The sequence below is a fragment of the Humulus lupulus genome, chromosome X, assembly GCF_963169125.1.
Source record: "Humulus lupulus chromosome X, drHumLupu1.1, whole genome shotgun sequence".
Lineage (NCBI taxonomy): Eukaryota > Viridiplantae > Streptophyta > Magnoliopsida > Rosales > Cannabaceae > Humulus > Humulus lupulus.
The window spans coordinates 87,903,401-87,919,645 of NC_084802.1; the positions used below are offsets into that span (position 1 = coordinate 87,903,401).

General features: G+C 34.8%; 1 protein-coding gene across 1 annotated transcript in view; it reads right to left on the reverse strand.

Annotated features, from left to right (window-relative positions):
• Nucleotides 1-15,077: 15,077 nt before the first annotated feature.
• Nucleotides 15,078-16,245, reverse strand: part of LOC133804672 (branched-chain amino acid aminotransferase 1, mitochondrial-like) — a 29,017-nt gene continuing 27,849 nt past the window's right edge. The window contains exons 9-10 of the mRNA XM_062242816.1: nucleotides 15,885-15,997; nucleotides 15,078-15,364 (exon numbers count right to left, since the gene is read on the reverse strand). Of these exons, the coding sequence (XP_062098800.1) occupies nucleotides 15,250-15,364; nucleotides 15,885-15,997 (228 nt within the window). The 3' untranslated portion in view covers nucleotides 15,078-15,249. The remainder of the gene's footprint in view (nucleotides 15,365-15,884; nucleotides 15,998-16,245) is intronic.

Here is a 16,245-nt window from a genome sequence, read left to right on the forward strand (position 1 = left end):
GAGTGACCCTGAGAACGATCGACCTCTTGGTCCTTTAGCGGTTACCTGGCCATAACCAAATTATGGGATTCCATCAATAAAATGAATAATAAAAGGTTCCCAAACCAAAACCTAACCTCCGGGACCTCAAACACTACTCAACCGGGTAGTAGGTTCATTCCCGAGGCCTTAGGCTTGAATCCCCATGCTAAAAAGCTAATTCTGGCCAAAAATGCCTTAAGGGCCGCGGCCCTCTTTGGCCATGCCACGGTCCGCCCCTCAGACAGAGGCGCCTAAACCCAGCAGCCCCCAAGGGCCGCGGCTCACCCTGACCATGCCGCGGCGCAACGCCCATTTCAGCCAAAACCCCTGTTTTCTTCCCCTACGATTTCTCTTGGAACCAACCCTTCAAACCCAATTTAAACACCACCCAAACCTCTTCCAAACACCCATTTAAACCTCCAAACATCACCCATAACTCTCCCCCAACATAACCCAAGTAAAACACCTCAAGAACTCCCTTTAATGCCAATGTTCCACACCTAAATCAAGAGCTGAAATCCATGAACGAAAACAGAGCAAAACCAGTAAAGCAATGGATAAAACTCACCTCAAATTCGAAACCAAACCCTCTTCAATGGCTGAGCTATGTCTACAACCTCAACCTCCAAGTTCCCTAGCTTAATTCCACACCTTGAGCTCAAAAACTCCAAAGAGGAAATAAGGAAAATGAAGGAAAAAGAAGGTACGGGAAGGAGAAGAAGGGAACTCTGTTTTGGGTTCTGTTTTTACAGCCATCTAAGCTTCATATATATCCAAACCAAAAGACCATTATACCCCTAGGTCTTTAAAAGTTTCTAAAGCCAACTCAAGGGTAATTTTGACACTTTCCACCTACACCGTTATTGATAATTAACGCTTCCCAATTCCCACTAATCTCAATATTCTCAAACACCAATATTTCACATCCCATTACCCTTTAATACCCGGTAACACTCTAATCATTAAAAACACCCCGAGACTCACCCCGAGCCCCGAGCTTAAGCCCGTTATGACCAAACCGATATTTAACATTCCTTGATCGTCTCATGCCAAATAGCTCGAACAAACCCACATCATAATGTGGTCTCAAGATATATCGCCAACATGCGTACAAATAATCAACTTACCCTCAACGGGCCAAATTACCATCACACCCCTGTGGATAATATGGACTCACATGCATGCATTTCACATCATATCATAATATAATCAACATATACATGCATTTAATCAATTCATAGCATATTTAAGCAAGTATGGCCCTCCCGGCCTATTGTTCACGCCGTTAAACTCAACGGGGAATTCGGGGCATTACAAGAAACTTTATCAAAATCACCTGCCTTTTTCCCTTCATTAAATCCTGCACTTTCCTCAACAAAACGTCCAACTTTTTCTGAATTATTTTCATTCATTATTCCAATCATAGTAGACAACTCAGAAAATTTCTCCATGAACTCAAACCTAGGACTTCCAATATCAACAATAATTGTTTGTTGACTCTTTTTTATTGAAGTAATTATTTCGCAAATAATTTTCAACTTTTCATTTTCAACTTGAAAAACATAATCAAATACATTACAAACCAGCAAAAAAACAAAACCTATAAACTTCAAACAAATAATAATTTTTTTTAAAAAAAAATCACAAACACTAACAAGTACTTGGGTACCCGAATCACCTTCTACTGCACTATCAGGAGCCTCCTTAGGCAAATATATCGGCTCAAACTTAAAATTCTTCAATTCAGGTTTCTGCCTCTCGATAGAAGTAGGATAAAAATTCAAAACAGCCAACTGAAACAAAAATAACAAAATAAATAACACTAAAAAACATAAACTAGTTACCAAGGTCTGTAACCAGTTACACAAACAAATTAGCTAAATGATACAGAAAATATACATATATAGTAACCAGTTACAAAAAGTTATCATACCATTTTGCTGTTAAAAATCTTTGACACCAAGCCAGAATAGGATGCATTATCATAACACTTCCAATTCAACAAATGATGATACTTTTTAGAAATCCTCTAACAAAACTCAGGAGACAACTCAGATATGGTTTCATATATCCAAACCAGAAAAGCAACAGGAAAACCTAATAATTTGTAAGGATGAAGTCCAACCTTCCCATCCACATAGAGACCATCAAAATTTTTACTACCACCTTTCAAAGCAACCTTCAAATAACTAAAAGTCTTATCCCAAATGAATTTCCCAAAACTAATATTTCCCAATTAAGACAAATCACAATCAACCATTTAAAAAAAAAAGAGTCATCAACCAATTTCTTACTAGTATAGCCATACAAGTAGTTTCCTAACAAATAAACTATCCCCAACTTTACAACATCATCATCTTCTACTAAGTCCTTACTAGTGAAAGCATTACTCAATTCTACCTTTGACACTTTACCACTAAAACGACCAAATATTTTTTTCTTTCTAAAGAGCAACCTTCTTTTTATGAAAAAGACTTATATCAGAAATACCATGGCAGTTAATACCTGTAACAATGGAAAATTCCTCAATAGAAAACCTAAACCCAACTTAAACTACATCTCCTCATCCTCCCTCTCATGATAGACCTCTCTCAACAAAACCAATTGTGCAAGTTGGGCTTGGAAATGAATATCAGAAACATTTAAGAAGTGCCCAAATGGTGTCTTCTTAAACTTTTTTTTTGGTTTTGCAATGAACTTTTGTTTCAAGTTCGGAATGACAAGCTTGTCATTGAAACTTTGAACTTTACTTCCAAACTTCTTAGAGGGGCTGATCTTTAAATGAGCCTGCAAAAGGAACAAAGAAACGAATTACAAAAGCATGTAACCAGTTTCATAAAAAATTTAAATGTAAACTTATCTGTTAGTAACCAGTTACACATGTAATAGTAACTTTGAAACAAAAACACTTTATGAAAAAAATGACAAACAATTAGAAAAGCAAACACAAACACAAAATGTGAATCTGGTTACATTAACAAACCATATGAACTTTTTTTTTATTATTTTTGAAAAAATAAAACAAACAAAAATCATACCACAACATAATTCATCTCATTAGTATCAGATTTAGCATCCTTACTTCCCAATACATCAAATTTAACCTCCTTACTTCCAAATGCAGACGATTTCTCTCTTCTATTTCACACTTGCAGGAGTTTACTCTTCTTCCTTACTACAGACTTCACATGAGTAATATTACTCCTCGTGGGAAGAACTTCACCAATCTCATCACCAACGTCAGCCACCTTGGAAGCAGTCCCTACACCTTCTGAAGATTTTCTCTCAAAATGAAACACATTGTGAGCAATATTCTCATAAGTATATGCACCACCAACTTCACCAACTCCAGCATCAAGATCACAAGGAACTAACTCCAACTATTCCATCAGTGTTGATTGAACTTAAAATAAAAATGCACTGCAAAAGTATAATACAAACAACAAAATCCAAAGTGAAAAACAAATATATATATATAGTGCACATAATCAAAATAACTACCATAAACTTCCCATTTAAAACATATCAACAAAAACGTGATTAAAAACAAAAAGGAAAAACTGGAAAAAAAAAAAGAACCGCCAAAACCTCCCCACTAAAAAACTAACCATCAAAACGTGTCTAAAAGTCGAAAACCCCCCATCAACAGTGATACAAAATCAACCACCCACAACCGCCAAAAAGATACAGTGAAAAACAGATGATCCAAAGTAATATCTAATAAAATTAGACAAAATTAATTAAAAACGTAACCCATGTAACCAGGAACTCACCACGTACAACAACCTAAGACAACGAAAAAATCCACGAGCGACAATGTTAGAATCTCTTGATATAAAGTAAAACCTAAAAAGAAAATGAAGAAGACGAATCGATTGAAGAACACGAAAGATTAACGAACAGGAGAACATGGAATGGGTGAAATATAAGGCATGCGAAAGAAGCAAGCTAGAAAAAAATGGAGGCTATAGGTACTCGAGTGCCTACATGGTAGAAATGAAGAGGCACGAAATCCACTTTTGCGTGATTTTTTAAAAAATATTATTAAAAAACTTTTTCAATATTTGTAAAAACAAATCAAATAAGATAATAGCAATAATTATTGAAATACCCTCACAAAATTTTAAAATTAGCCACAATAATCTTATATAATCAAATATACTACTAAATTATTACACAATTATAGGAAAACAAATCCCATAAAAAAAAGTAAAAAAAATAGAAAATACCATATAAAATACACAAAATAAAAAATGTCATATTTATCAAAAAATTTATAAATTTCTCGAACTTTGGGCCTACCTAGAAAAATCCAGGGCCAAGGAGGCCACTCCAAGCTAGGAAGCACCCTCGGATTACCTTTTTTTTTTTTTCTTGTTTCTATTCTCCAACCCACACATTACAATTTCTCTCTTTACATATTTTATTCAAAATTAACAATCATAAATTTATTGCACTGATTCAAAAATTAGTTTAAAAAAATGAGAAAATCACAATGAATAATGAGAAATTATGTGTACAATATTTATGGACCAATTAGTCACACACTCTCATTTTTCTAAAGTGTTAAATTTTTCTTTGGATTGTTATTTGAATTGTTACTTTATTAGTAATATAGAATAATACGAAGATTATTTGTTATTATTATTATTATTATTGAAGATTTGAAATAGAATAGTTCGAATTATGGAACAAAATATAACACGATGTGGAGATAATAAGTTCACAATTGTAAAATCCTTTTTTGGCTAAACTTTAATTTAGACAAAATATTTTAATTGTTTAAAGAAAAATCAGTAGCAAATCTCCTTTTGATATTCGGTTTTATTAGCAATATTTTCAGCTAATTTTGTAATGTGAAAAGATCTCTAAATGTGAATATATTTGTTGCCTTATTTATCTCAAATAATCAATTTTTGGTAAAAATATATTGTGCAACTATCTTGAGATTATTTTCAGGGATTATGTCCTTTCTGGAAATAAAGAAGGTGTCGAAAATGAACATGGTCAAGAGGAATGACCATGTTCGTTCTGCCAGATAAAACGGATTACATTGTTGACTCATCAGTTTCCTTTTCTGTCGACACAGAATCCATCTGGCTGGCTGTTTTCCTAAATCAAAGGAATTCGCAAATTGATTTCAAAGATACTATAAAATCATGGCCTTGGATGATTTCCCTTCCTATAAATACCTTGCCAAGGCCTTTGGAAATTTCATCTCTTCCATTTTGAATATTTGTAATCGTTATGCTATTTTGAAGAGTGTCTATTTGTAGAGATTAAGTTTGTTCACCTTAATCTTTGTGAGAGTGCTGAGTGTACTTGTGGATATCTATCTAGTCCATTGTAAATAGATAGTGTCTATTGTGAACGTGTTCATAAGGATCTTCAGGAGAGGATTCGATCTAAGTCTCACTTCGGGAGGAAGTGTGCACTCGCTGTTCTTTGAAGGGAGTTCAAGAGAATCAGCGTTTCATCAAACCAGAATCGTAGAGAAGAGTACAACAAGATTGCGGCAATAGTTTAAGAGGGAGTCTTACGTTGTTTTGTACACTTTGTTTCTTTACTAATTGGTTTATTCTCTGGGTGTGGCCCCAAGGAGTAGGATATCCGAAAGGGTTTCTGAATCTTGTAAAAATTCGTTGTGTTCTTTGATTTTTGCACTGTCTATTTTTGTGTTCAGTTCTGTCGTGACAAGTTCGGATTCTGTCCCGACAGAATCGCTTTCTGTGTAAACAACTAATTACCATTCCGCATTTTAATTAATTCATTGTTTAATTATTCTGGTAATTACTAAAAACGGAATTTCAATTGGTATCAGAGCAGGTCACTAAACTCTTAGTGCGATCTTGTATTTTTCCGTTTGTTTTGTGCCTTGTGAAATGTCTTTCTTTGTAGAAGGGGGATCTATAACTCGTCCTCCTTTGTTGAATGATTCCAACTATCCTTATTGGAAGGTTAGGATGAGAGCCTTTATTAAATCACAAGAAGAAAAGGCATGGAGATCAATCTTAACCGGTTGGACACCTCCGTCTGAATCTGATGATGTCACAAAGGTAAAATCTGAAATTAAATGGACTGATGCTGAAGATAAATTATCCAGTTATAACAACAAAGCTTTGCATGCTATCTTTAATGGCGTTGGTGAAGGTTACATAAAATTAATATCTTCGTGTGAATCTGCCAAAGAAGCTTGGGAAATCCTTCAAACTCAATTTGAAGGAACTGCTGATGTAAAATGTTCTAGGCTTGTTATGTTAACTACTAGATTTGAAAATCTTAGAATGACAGAGACTGAGTCTCTCACAGAATTCTATGAAAGACTATCTGATATAGCTAATGAATATTTTGCATTGGGAGAAAAATTGGAAAATAATGTATTAGTTCGAAAAATTGTTAGAGTGCTTCTTGGCAGGTTTCAAACAAAGCTTACAGCAATTGAAGAAGCAAAAGATCTCGACACAATGAAAGTAGAGGAATTGATGGGTTCATTGCGAACGTTTGAACTCAATCAACAAATTCGCCAAAAGGAAAATCCAAGTGCTCCCAAAGAAAAATCAGTTGCTCTCAAATCATCAAAAATAAAAGATTCAGAAGAAAATGACAGTGAAGACAAAATGGCTTTGTTGACCAAAAATTTTCAAAAATACATGAAAAAGATTGGTAACAAAAAATCCTCGTTCAAATCTTCCAAAGGTAATCAATTTTCTAGACCTTTTGACAATAACAATAAAAGAGGCGTGCAATGCAGGGAATGTGAAGGATTTGGTCATATTCAATCTGAATGTGCCAACACTCTGAAGAAAAATAAAAAGGTAATGGCAGCTACTTGGAGTGATCAGGACTCTGAAAGTAGTGATGAGGAAGATAACTTGAATCTTGCCTTAACCTCTGTTGTTTCTGCATTAACTCTAAATTTGCAGGATAATAAAAGGGTTGTTTGTTTAAACAATGTTGTATAGGAAGATAATTCTGATTGTGAATCTAGTGAGTCTGATCTAGATGAGGACTCTCTGAAAGAATCATACAAAGATATGTATGATCAATGGTTAAGGGTTTGTTCTGATAATCGCTTAATGGCAAGCAATAATAAATTCTTACAGGAAAAGAATGATGATCTTGTAAACACTGTGAAGAATCTTGAAGAAAAAATTATTGTAAAAGATTGTGAAATTAAGCGATTGGCAAATGAAATTAATCACATGATTAAAGGTGTTAAAATGCTTAATCCAAATTCCAGGATTTTGGATGATGTTATTGATGCAGGCCAAAAAGCTGGTAATTTTTCTGGATTGGGATCTGATGGTTTTAAATCAAAAGGAAAAACCATTTTTGTGAAATCTGGAATACATTCTGTTGCATCCACTAACCTTTCTGCAGGTACATCTCACACAGTTGATGCGACAAAAAGCAAATCTGTTTCCACATCTGTTAAACAGACCAATTTTCTCAAAAGACCCAACACAGATCGGTTCATTCCAATATGTCATTTCTGTGGAGTGAAAGGACACATCCGGCCCAGATGTTTTACTATGATGAATGTTTTCAAAAACAATTATTTAAATCATTATAGTAAAACAAAACATGTTGTCAGAAAACCTTCAAAATTTGTTTGGGTTGAAAAAGCAAGAAAAACTTGTCTTGCTGCTTTTACTTGTCATAAATCTCGTGCTTCTAATTCTTGGTATTTTGATAGTGGATGCTCTAAACATATGACAGGTGATGCAAATATACTCACCAATTTCAAATCTATGAAATGTGGTGGAGTAACATTTGGTGATGGTATGTCAGGTAATATTCTTGGAAAAGGTACTCTGAGTCTTGATGGTTTACCAAAATTGAGAAATGTTTTACTTGTTGAAGGACTTAAGGCTAATTTAATTAGTATAAGTAAAATTTGTGTTCAAGGCTTCACAGTAAATTTTTCTCATGATGATTGCAATATTGTTGATCAAAATGGCGTGAGTATATTGAAGGGATATAGATCCATTGATAATTGCTATACTTTTTCGCCATCTCTCACATGTCACTCCGCTATAAGTAATACCATTGATTTATGGCATGAGAAACTGGGTCATATAAATTTCAAAAAATTGCATGTGCAGGATTAGTTCGTGGTTTAGCCAAGTTGGATAGAGAATCTGCAGGTAAATGTGAACCATGTCAGTTGGGGAAACAATTAAAAAACTCCCACACAACTGTCACGGGAATCAATACTTCAAAAGTTCTTGAACTTTTGCACATGGATCTTATGGGTCCCATTCAAGTTGAAAGTATCAATGGAAAAAGGTATATCTTTGTGTGTGTTGATGATTTCTCACGTTTTACTTGGGTTAACTTCTTAAGGGAAAAATCAGACACGTTTGATGCCTTCAAAAATCTGTGCATTAAATTGAGAGTTGAAAAAGATTGCAATATAGGCAAGATTGTGAGAATTAGAAGTGATCATGGTAAAGAATTTGAGAATACTGTTTATGATGATTTCTGTAAATCTCTAGGAATCTCTCATGAGTTCTCAGCTCCCAAAACTCCAGAACAAAATGGGGTTGTTAAGAGAAAAAATAGAACCTTGCAGGAGATGGCTAGAGTAGTGCTAAACAGTAAAAAACTCTCCAAACGATTGTGGGCTGAAGCAATATTCACTGCTTGCTACACAATCAATCGCGTTTTTCTTAGGCCAGGTACTTTCAAAACTCCCTACGAAATTTGGAAAGGTAAAAAGCCCAATGTAAGTTATTTTCATGTTTTTGGATGCATATGCTATATTCTCAGAGATCGTGAGAATATTGGAAAATTTGATTCAAAAAGTGATATAGGAGTGTTTCTTGGATATTCTATGAATAGTAGAGCTTATCGTGTTTTTAACATGAGAACTCAAACTGTAATGGAATCATCCAATGTTGTTGTTGATGATTTAAAAGATTTTTCTGAATATTCCAATGAAGAAGAAATTGATAGGTTTATTGCAGAAACCTCTCAGACAGAATCTCCTACTGTGAAAAAAGATGATGTTGTGCCCTCTCATACCGAATCTGTTACAACAGAAGCTAAATCTGTTCCAACATCGTCCGATCGATCAACAAAGGAAAGGCCAGAAATCATCACAGATTCAATACAGAGAGAACCTTCTGCCAGAATAAAAAAGAATCATCCTTCAGATCTCATTCTTGGTGATATTGAAGAAAGCATGGTAACAAGAAAAAGGTATGTGAATTTGGTTCAGTTCGTTTGCTTTACATCCATCTATGAACCAAAAAATGTGAAAGAAGCCCTGAATGATGAGTCATGGATAAAAGCAATGCAAGAAGAATTGGAACAATTCACAAGAAATGAGGTATGGACTCTTGTTCCTAGACCAAATCATACAAATGTTATTGGTACCAAATGGATTTTCAAAAACAAAACTGATGAATTTGGTACAATAATAAGAAATAAAGCTAGACTAGTTGCTCAGGGGTATACTCAAATTAAAGGAGTTGATTTTGATGAAACTTTTGCCCTTGTCGCAAGACTTGAGTCAATAAGATTGCTATTGGCTGTTGCCTGTGTTGTTGGATTCAAACTTTTTCAAATGGATGTTAAATCTGCATTTTTAAATGGAAATTTGAATGAGGAAGCATTTGTTGAACAACCAAAAGGATTTGAAGATCCACATAATCCTAATCATGTTTTTCAACTTAAAAAGGCTCTCTATGGTCTGAAACAGGCTCCTAGAGCTTGGTATGAAAGATTGACTCAATTCCTTGTTTCAAATGGGTATAAAAGAGGAGGAGTAGATAAAACTCTTTTCATCAAAAATGTTGATTCTGATATTGTCATTGCTCAAATCTATGTTGATGATATTGTTTTTGGCTCTACTTCTAACACTTTAGTGCAGGAATTTGTCAAACAAATGACGAATGAGTTTGAAATGAGTATGGAAGATGAGTTAACCTATTTTCTAGGTTTGCAAGTCAAACAGTCAGAAGATGGAACTTTCATCTCTCAAAGTAAGTATGCAAAAAATCTGGTCAAGAAATTTGGGATGGAGTCTGCCAAACACGCCAAAATACCAATGGGAACCACAGTCAAACTTACCAAGGATGAAAATGGTGTTAAGGTTGATCCAACCTTGTACAGAAGCATGATTGGAAGTCTTCTGTATCTCACAGCCAGTCGTCCTGATATAAGCTACAGTGTGGGGGTATGTGCTCGATATCAAGGAGATCCTATGGAATCACATGTGACAGCTGTAAAGCGAATTATCCGTTATGTAAATGGCACTCAGGAATATGGAATTTGGTACTCAAAGGAAACAAACTCTAATCTTGTTTGCTTTAGTGATGCTGATTGGCCAGGCAATGCAGATGACCGAAAGAGTACAAGTGGGGGATGTTTTTATCTGGGAAACAATCTGGTTTCTTGGCATAGCAAGAAACAAAATTCAATCTCGCTGTCTACTGCTGAGGCCAAGTACATTGCTGCAGGAAGCTGTTGTACGCAATTATTGTGGATGAAACAAATGATGACAGATTATGGGTTTGATCTTAAAACCTTGACTATTTTCTGTGATAACACTAGTGATATTAATATCTCAAAAAATCCTGTCCAACACTCTCGCACTAAACACATTGACATTCGTCATCATTTTATTAGGGAACTTGTTGAAAATAAAACTTTGATCTTAGAATATATTGAGACTGACAAACAGATTGCAGATATTTTTACAAAAGCCCTTGATACAGTCAGGTTTGATTCCCTCAGGAAATCCTTGGGGGTTTGTCCCAATTAATTTGTTTTGTGCTGTACCTTATCCCTGTGCTTGAAAAAGTTGTGTGATGTCTCCTTGTCCTTGCTCACCGAAAAAGTCTCAATCATGTTGTCAAAATATATTTTTACTTTAGGTTAGAAATTATAGTTAATTTATTTCATGCTATTTTTCTTCAAAATAAAATTCAAAAAAACAAATAGTCCCTCCAATTAATATTTCTTCAATTCAATCTGTGTTCTTGTGTGTGAGCTTTTGTTCCTCGAAAAGTATTTCAAGCTCCATCTTAGAATAGAGCTACCTACACTGTTGTGTAATTTGCTTAACCTTGAGTAAGTTGGAACTATGTAACTAACAATTATGTAGAAGATACTCTACCACTGTTAAAAACAAGCCTTCAGTGTAGTGTGAAAGCGTCTAATTTGGTTACTCATTGAGAAAAAGGCTAACAATTGCCACATAGGGCAATGTCCCTGAAAAAGGCTAAAAATTTCCATACAGGGCAATGATCTCTGCTTTCACAATCACACACAAATGCTTGAGATACACTGTTGGGCAAAATTTGTAAGTCTCATACACACTGATTGATTTGAGTGAAATATTTTTTGTGATTGGAATAAATGTTTTGTGATAACTTATTTTGAAAAATAAAAGCATGATTTATATTAAATATATTTTCTAAACCTTATAGTAAAAATGTGTTTTGATATAATGATTGTTTCTTTCTCCACATGCAAGGGCACGAAGACATTGGACACTAATCAAAATGGGATTTTTTTTTTTTTTGGTACATTCGGTTCTACTACTTAATATAATATAATAAAAAATATATAAAAAAATAAAAATATATATATTTATAATTAAATAATAATATATATTTTTCTTTTTGAGAGGAATCAAATCTGCATGTGTCAAAAAGGGTAAGTTGTATCTTGATTGTTTTTGTCCTTATCTCATATTTTATTAAGATCAAAAGTTTCCATTTTTGGCTTGTTTCCCAATTTGTGTCGTGCACTATTGTTGGCAGTTATTATTGAGATATTTTGTGTGTACTTTCCAAAAGTGTTCATCCCTTTTAATTGTCAAATAAAGGAATTAAAGATCAAATCCCTACCTTTTTCTGTCTTTATATTCGGATTTCCTTGGGCCCAATACTTCAACCGTCTCCTTTCTTCTCCTTTTTGGTTCTTTGTTTTTCCTTGGCAGTTTTTCTCTCATTCTCGTGCAACAATGGTGAGAACCAGAGGCAGTGGCTCTCGGTCTGTCAAGTCAGTGGCTGGTTCGTTGACTGCATCTCCATCCCTCAACAAGAAGAAAGCTCGAAAGTGTACCTTGTCTCATCCCATCCACATTGATGGTTCCATCACCACGAGCAAAGCCGTGGTCATTCCGGACCTTGAAGCCCCCAAAGTTCCAACTGAACCTCCTTCATCGGCGGCTCCGCTCGCCTCTGTCCCAGGGACTTCCAAAAGAGGCCGAGCTTCTCCATCAGAGGATGTCTCTGATCATGACTGTGATCCTGCCAAACCTCATTCTGATTCCTCAGAGTCACCTGATGTGCTTGCACCCAAGAAGAAAAGCAAAGGTTGGTTCCAGGTCTCTTCTTCTCAAAAATCTCCTCGTTCCAAAGGGACTGATCCTTCTGATTCTACGCCAAAGGCTTCATCTCCCGTGGGTTCCACTCCTCGTTCCAAGTTTAGGTCAAAGGTAAAGAAAATTCCTCCACCTTGTTCTTCTTTTGAAACCGACCCTTCTTCAGACTGTGTACCCTCTGATGAAGATCCCCTTGAAGACGACCCCTCTCTTGAGGAAAATGTTGGCTCTGAAGATGAATCTGACCCATCAGAGGACCCTCCTGTTTCACCAAAGGGCAAGAAACCAGTGAAAATTCCTGAGATTCGCACCAAGTCTCCTTTGGGTCCCAAAGTATCTCCATGTTCTTCCTTTAAGGCTCACTCTCTGAATTTTTGTTTCAATGACAATGAGAAAAATATGAAGCATTATGTGCATCGTGATTTTATCTGTGAGAAAAAATTTTCATTCTCGGCCCATAGAGTGTTTGGGGTCATCAAAAATATTGAGGATCGAGGGTGGTTAGGTTCTTTAACCGGGCTGGATGGTTTTGTTCCTAGAGTTGTACAAGAATTCTATGCCAATCTCAATGATGATCTGTTTGATAGGAAGTCTTTTATGTTTGGTCAAGTTTATGTCCGAGGGAATTGATATTTGTTCAATGTTGTTGAAATTACCAAGGTTCTTAATTTGCCTCTTTCTGTTGATAATGTTGCTGTGGAGTTTAACAAAGATAAGGTGCTTTCGGAGTTGGTAGGACAAAATATGGTGTGGGAACCTCACTCAGTCCTCAAAGTAATAGACCTTACTCATTACTATGTTGTGCTTCACAAATTTGCCACCTCCAACTGGATTCCCACTACTCATACCTCCACCATTACCTTTGACACAGCCTTCTTTCTGTACAAAGTCGGAACTGGTCTCCAAGTTGATCTCGCCTCTCTCATTTTTGACCAGATTACTGCCTTAGGGAATGCCAAAAAGAAAGGTCAATATTTGGTGTTTCCCCATTTGATCTACAAGTTGCTTGATTCTCAAAAGCCTCTTCGCTTGGAATATGAGATCTTGACTCCTCCTAGTGCCGGAGCAGACTACAAACTCAAAAAGGAACCATCATCTATTAAAGCAACTAAAGGGATTGCTCTCAAGGTTGGCGATGCTGATTCTGTTGCTGCTGAACTCACTGGTGTCAAGGCCACCCTGGAATCTGTTCAAACAGAAGTGATCAGCCTCAAGAGTTGTCTCTCAACCATGGTGTCTCACTTTGCAGCCGGTCCTTCCCACTGAGTCCATTTAGTTTTATTTTGCTCTTTTCTTTTTTTTAATAAATTGTAAAAGAACGCTTTCTTAGTGTCTTTTTGTTTTTGGGTTTCTCCTTTGGCTTCTTGCTAGACAACAAGGGGGAGTAATTGTGGTTCATTTTGATCAGTTTATACTATTTTAAAATTGCTATTCGCAGGGGGAGTCATGCTATAATTTTTTGATCTTTGTTACATTTGTGATAATTTTCGCAGGGGGAGCAATCCAATGCTATTTTGCTATTTGCTCTAACCTATCTTGTCTTGCAGGATCTTTTCAAAATAAACACTTAAAATATTCTTGTCTATCAAGTTGCCAAAGGGGGAGATTGTAAAATCCTTTTTTGGCTTAACTTTAATTTAGACAAAATATTTTAATTGTTTAAAGAAAAATCAGTAGCAAATCTCCTTTTGATATTCGGTTTTATTAGCAATATTTTCAGCTGATTTTGTAATGTGAAAAGATCTCTAAATGTGAATATATTTGTTGCCTTATTTATCTCAAATAATCAATTTTTGGTAAAAATATATTGTGCAAATATCTTGAGATTATTTTCAGGGATTATATGAGATTATGTCCTTTCTGGAAATAAAGAAGGTGTCGAAAATGAACATGGTCAAGAGAAATGACCATGTTCGTTCTGCCAGATAAAACGGATTACGTTGCTGACTCATCAGTTTCCTTTTCTGTCGACACAAAATCCATCTGGCTGGCTGTTTTCCTAAATCAATGGAATTCGCAAATTGATTTCAAAGATACCAGAAAATCATGGCCTTGGACGATTTCCCTTCCTATAAATACCTTGCCAAGGCCTTTGGAAATTTCGTCTCTTCCATTTTGAATATTTGTAATCGTTATGCTATTTTGAAGAGTGTCTATTTGTAGAGATTAAGTTTGTTCACCTTAATCTTTGTGAGAGTGCTGAGTGTACTTGTGGATATCTATCTAGTTCATTGTAAACAGATAGTGTCTATTGTGAACGTGTTCATAAGGATCTTCGGGAGAGGATTCGATCTAAGTCTCACTTCGGGAGGAAGTGTGCACTCGCTGTTCTTTGAAGGGAGTTCAAGAGAATCAGCGTTTCATCAAACCAGATTCGTAGAGAAGAGTACAACAAGATTGCGGCAATAGTTTAAGAGGGAGTCTTACATTGTTTAAGTCAATGCTTTTGTACACTTTGTTTCTTTACTAATTGGCTTATTCTCTAAGCGTGGCCCCAAGGAGTAGGATATCCGAAAGGGTTTCTGAACCTTGTAAAAATTCGCTGTGTTCTTTAATTTGTGCACTGCCTATTTTTGTGTTCAGTTCTGTCGTGACAAGTTCGGATTCTGTCCCGACAGAATCGCTTTCTGTGTAAACAACTAATTACCATTCCGCATTTTAATTAATTCATTGTTTAATTATTCTGATAATTACTAAAAACGGAATTTCAACAATAAAGAGTGTAAACTTAAATAATATGTACATGAATAATGAAAATATGATATGGGAATTATGGCACTTTTTATCATCAACTGTTTCATTTGAATTCTGAACAAGTTGAGAGATTGAATATACATTTTTTTAGATGAGTAATCCAAAATATGTATATATAATTATATTATCAAATATTAAACAATCTCAACAATCCATCCCTTCTTATCCTCAATAACACCCCTTTGAATCCCGATGAGAGTTGTGTAGAGTTTATGAGATACCGTCTGAGAACCGGTTTTGAATCCAACTCTTCACATTAACAAATTTCAAAAGAATTAGGCAGAAAAAAGAAATGTAGTACTTTCATATGCAAGGGTTAGTATTTAGAATTAAGAAGATGGTATTTTTGAAAAGGGTAGGTAACCATTTGGTACACTGTGTTTTTGCAAAGTATCATTTTGGTACCCTATATTTTCAATAATACTCATATGGTACCCTGTATTTTAAAATCGTACATATTTAGTACCCTAAACTCAAATTTAATTAATAAAATTTTACTAATTTAATCAAACTGCTGTCAATTATGTAAGTTCCAAATTTAAATTTAATTACTTAATTACATATAACTGATGACAGTTTGATCATATTGACAAAATTTTATCTATCAACTCTGAGTCTAGGGTATCAAATATGTATAATTTTAAAATACAGGGTACCATATAAGTATTATTGAAAACAGAAGGTACCAAAATGATACTTTGAAAAAAGATAGGATAACAAATGAGTAAATTCACTTTTTGAAAAATGAATAACACTAAATATGAAATACCTTCTGTTGTGATATGTAATAGAACTAACAGAAGCAACAACCACAGCTGTTCCCGGGCAAAATACCTCATCTGCTTCCATCAATTCATCCACTGTAATGTTACACTCTTTAACCTGAGATCAATAAAGTATAATCAAGTTACATAAACACATAACAATTAAAAAATAATAAGCAAACAACTTATAATTCTTTCCGGCAAAAATAAATCCGGTGATCATGACTCATTCTTAGTATTGGAAATTTCTCTATTCTATAAGCATATATACGTTTTGAAAAAAAAATTGTAATCATTATAAGTATGTCTAACAAAAATTATATAATGAATTTCTCTATTCTTTTTCTTTTTCTTTTTCTTTTTTTG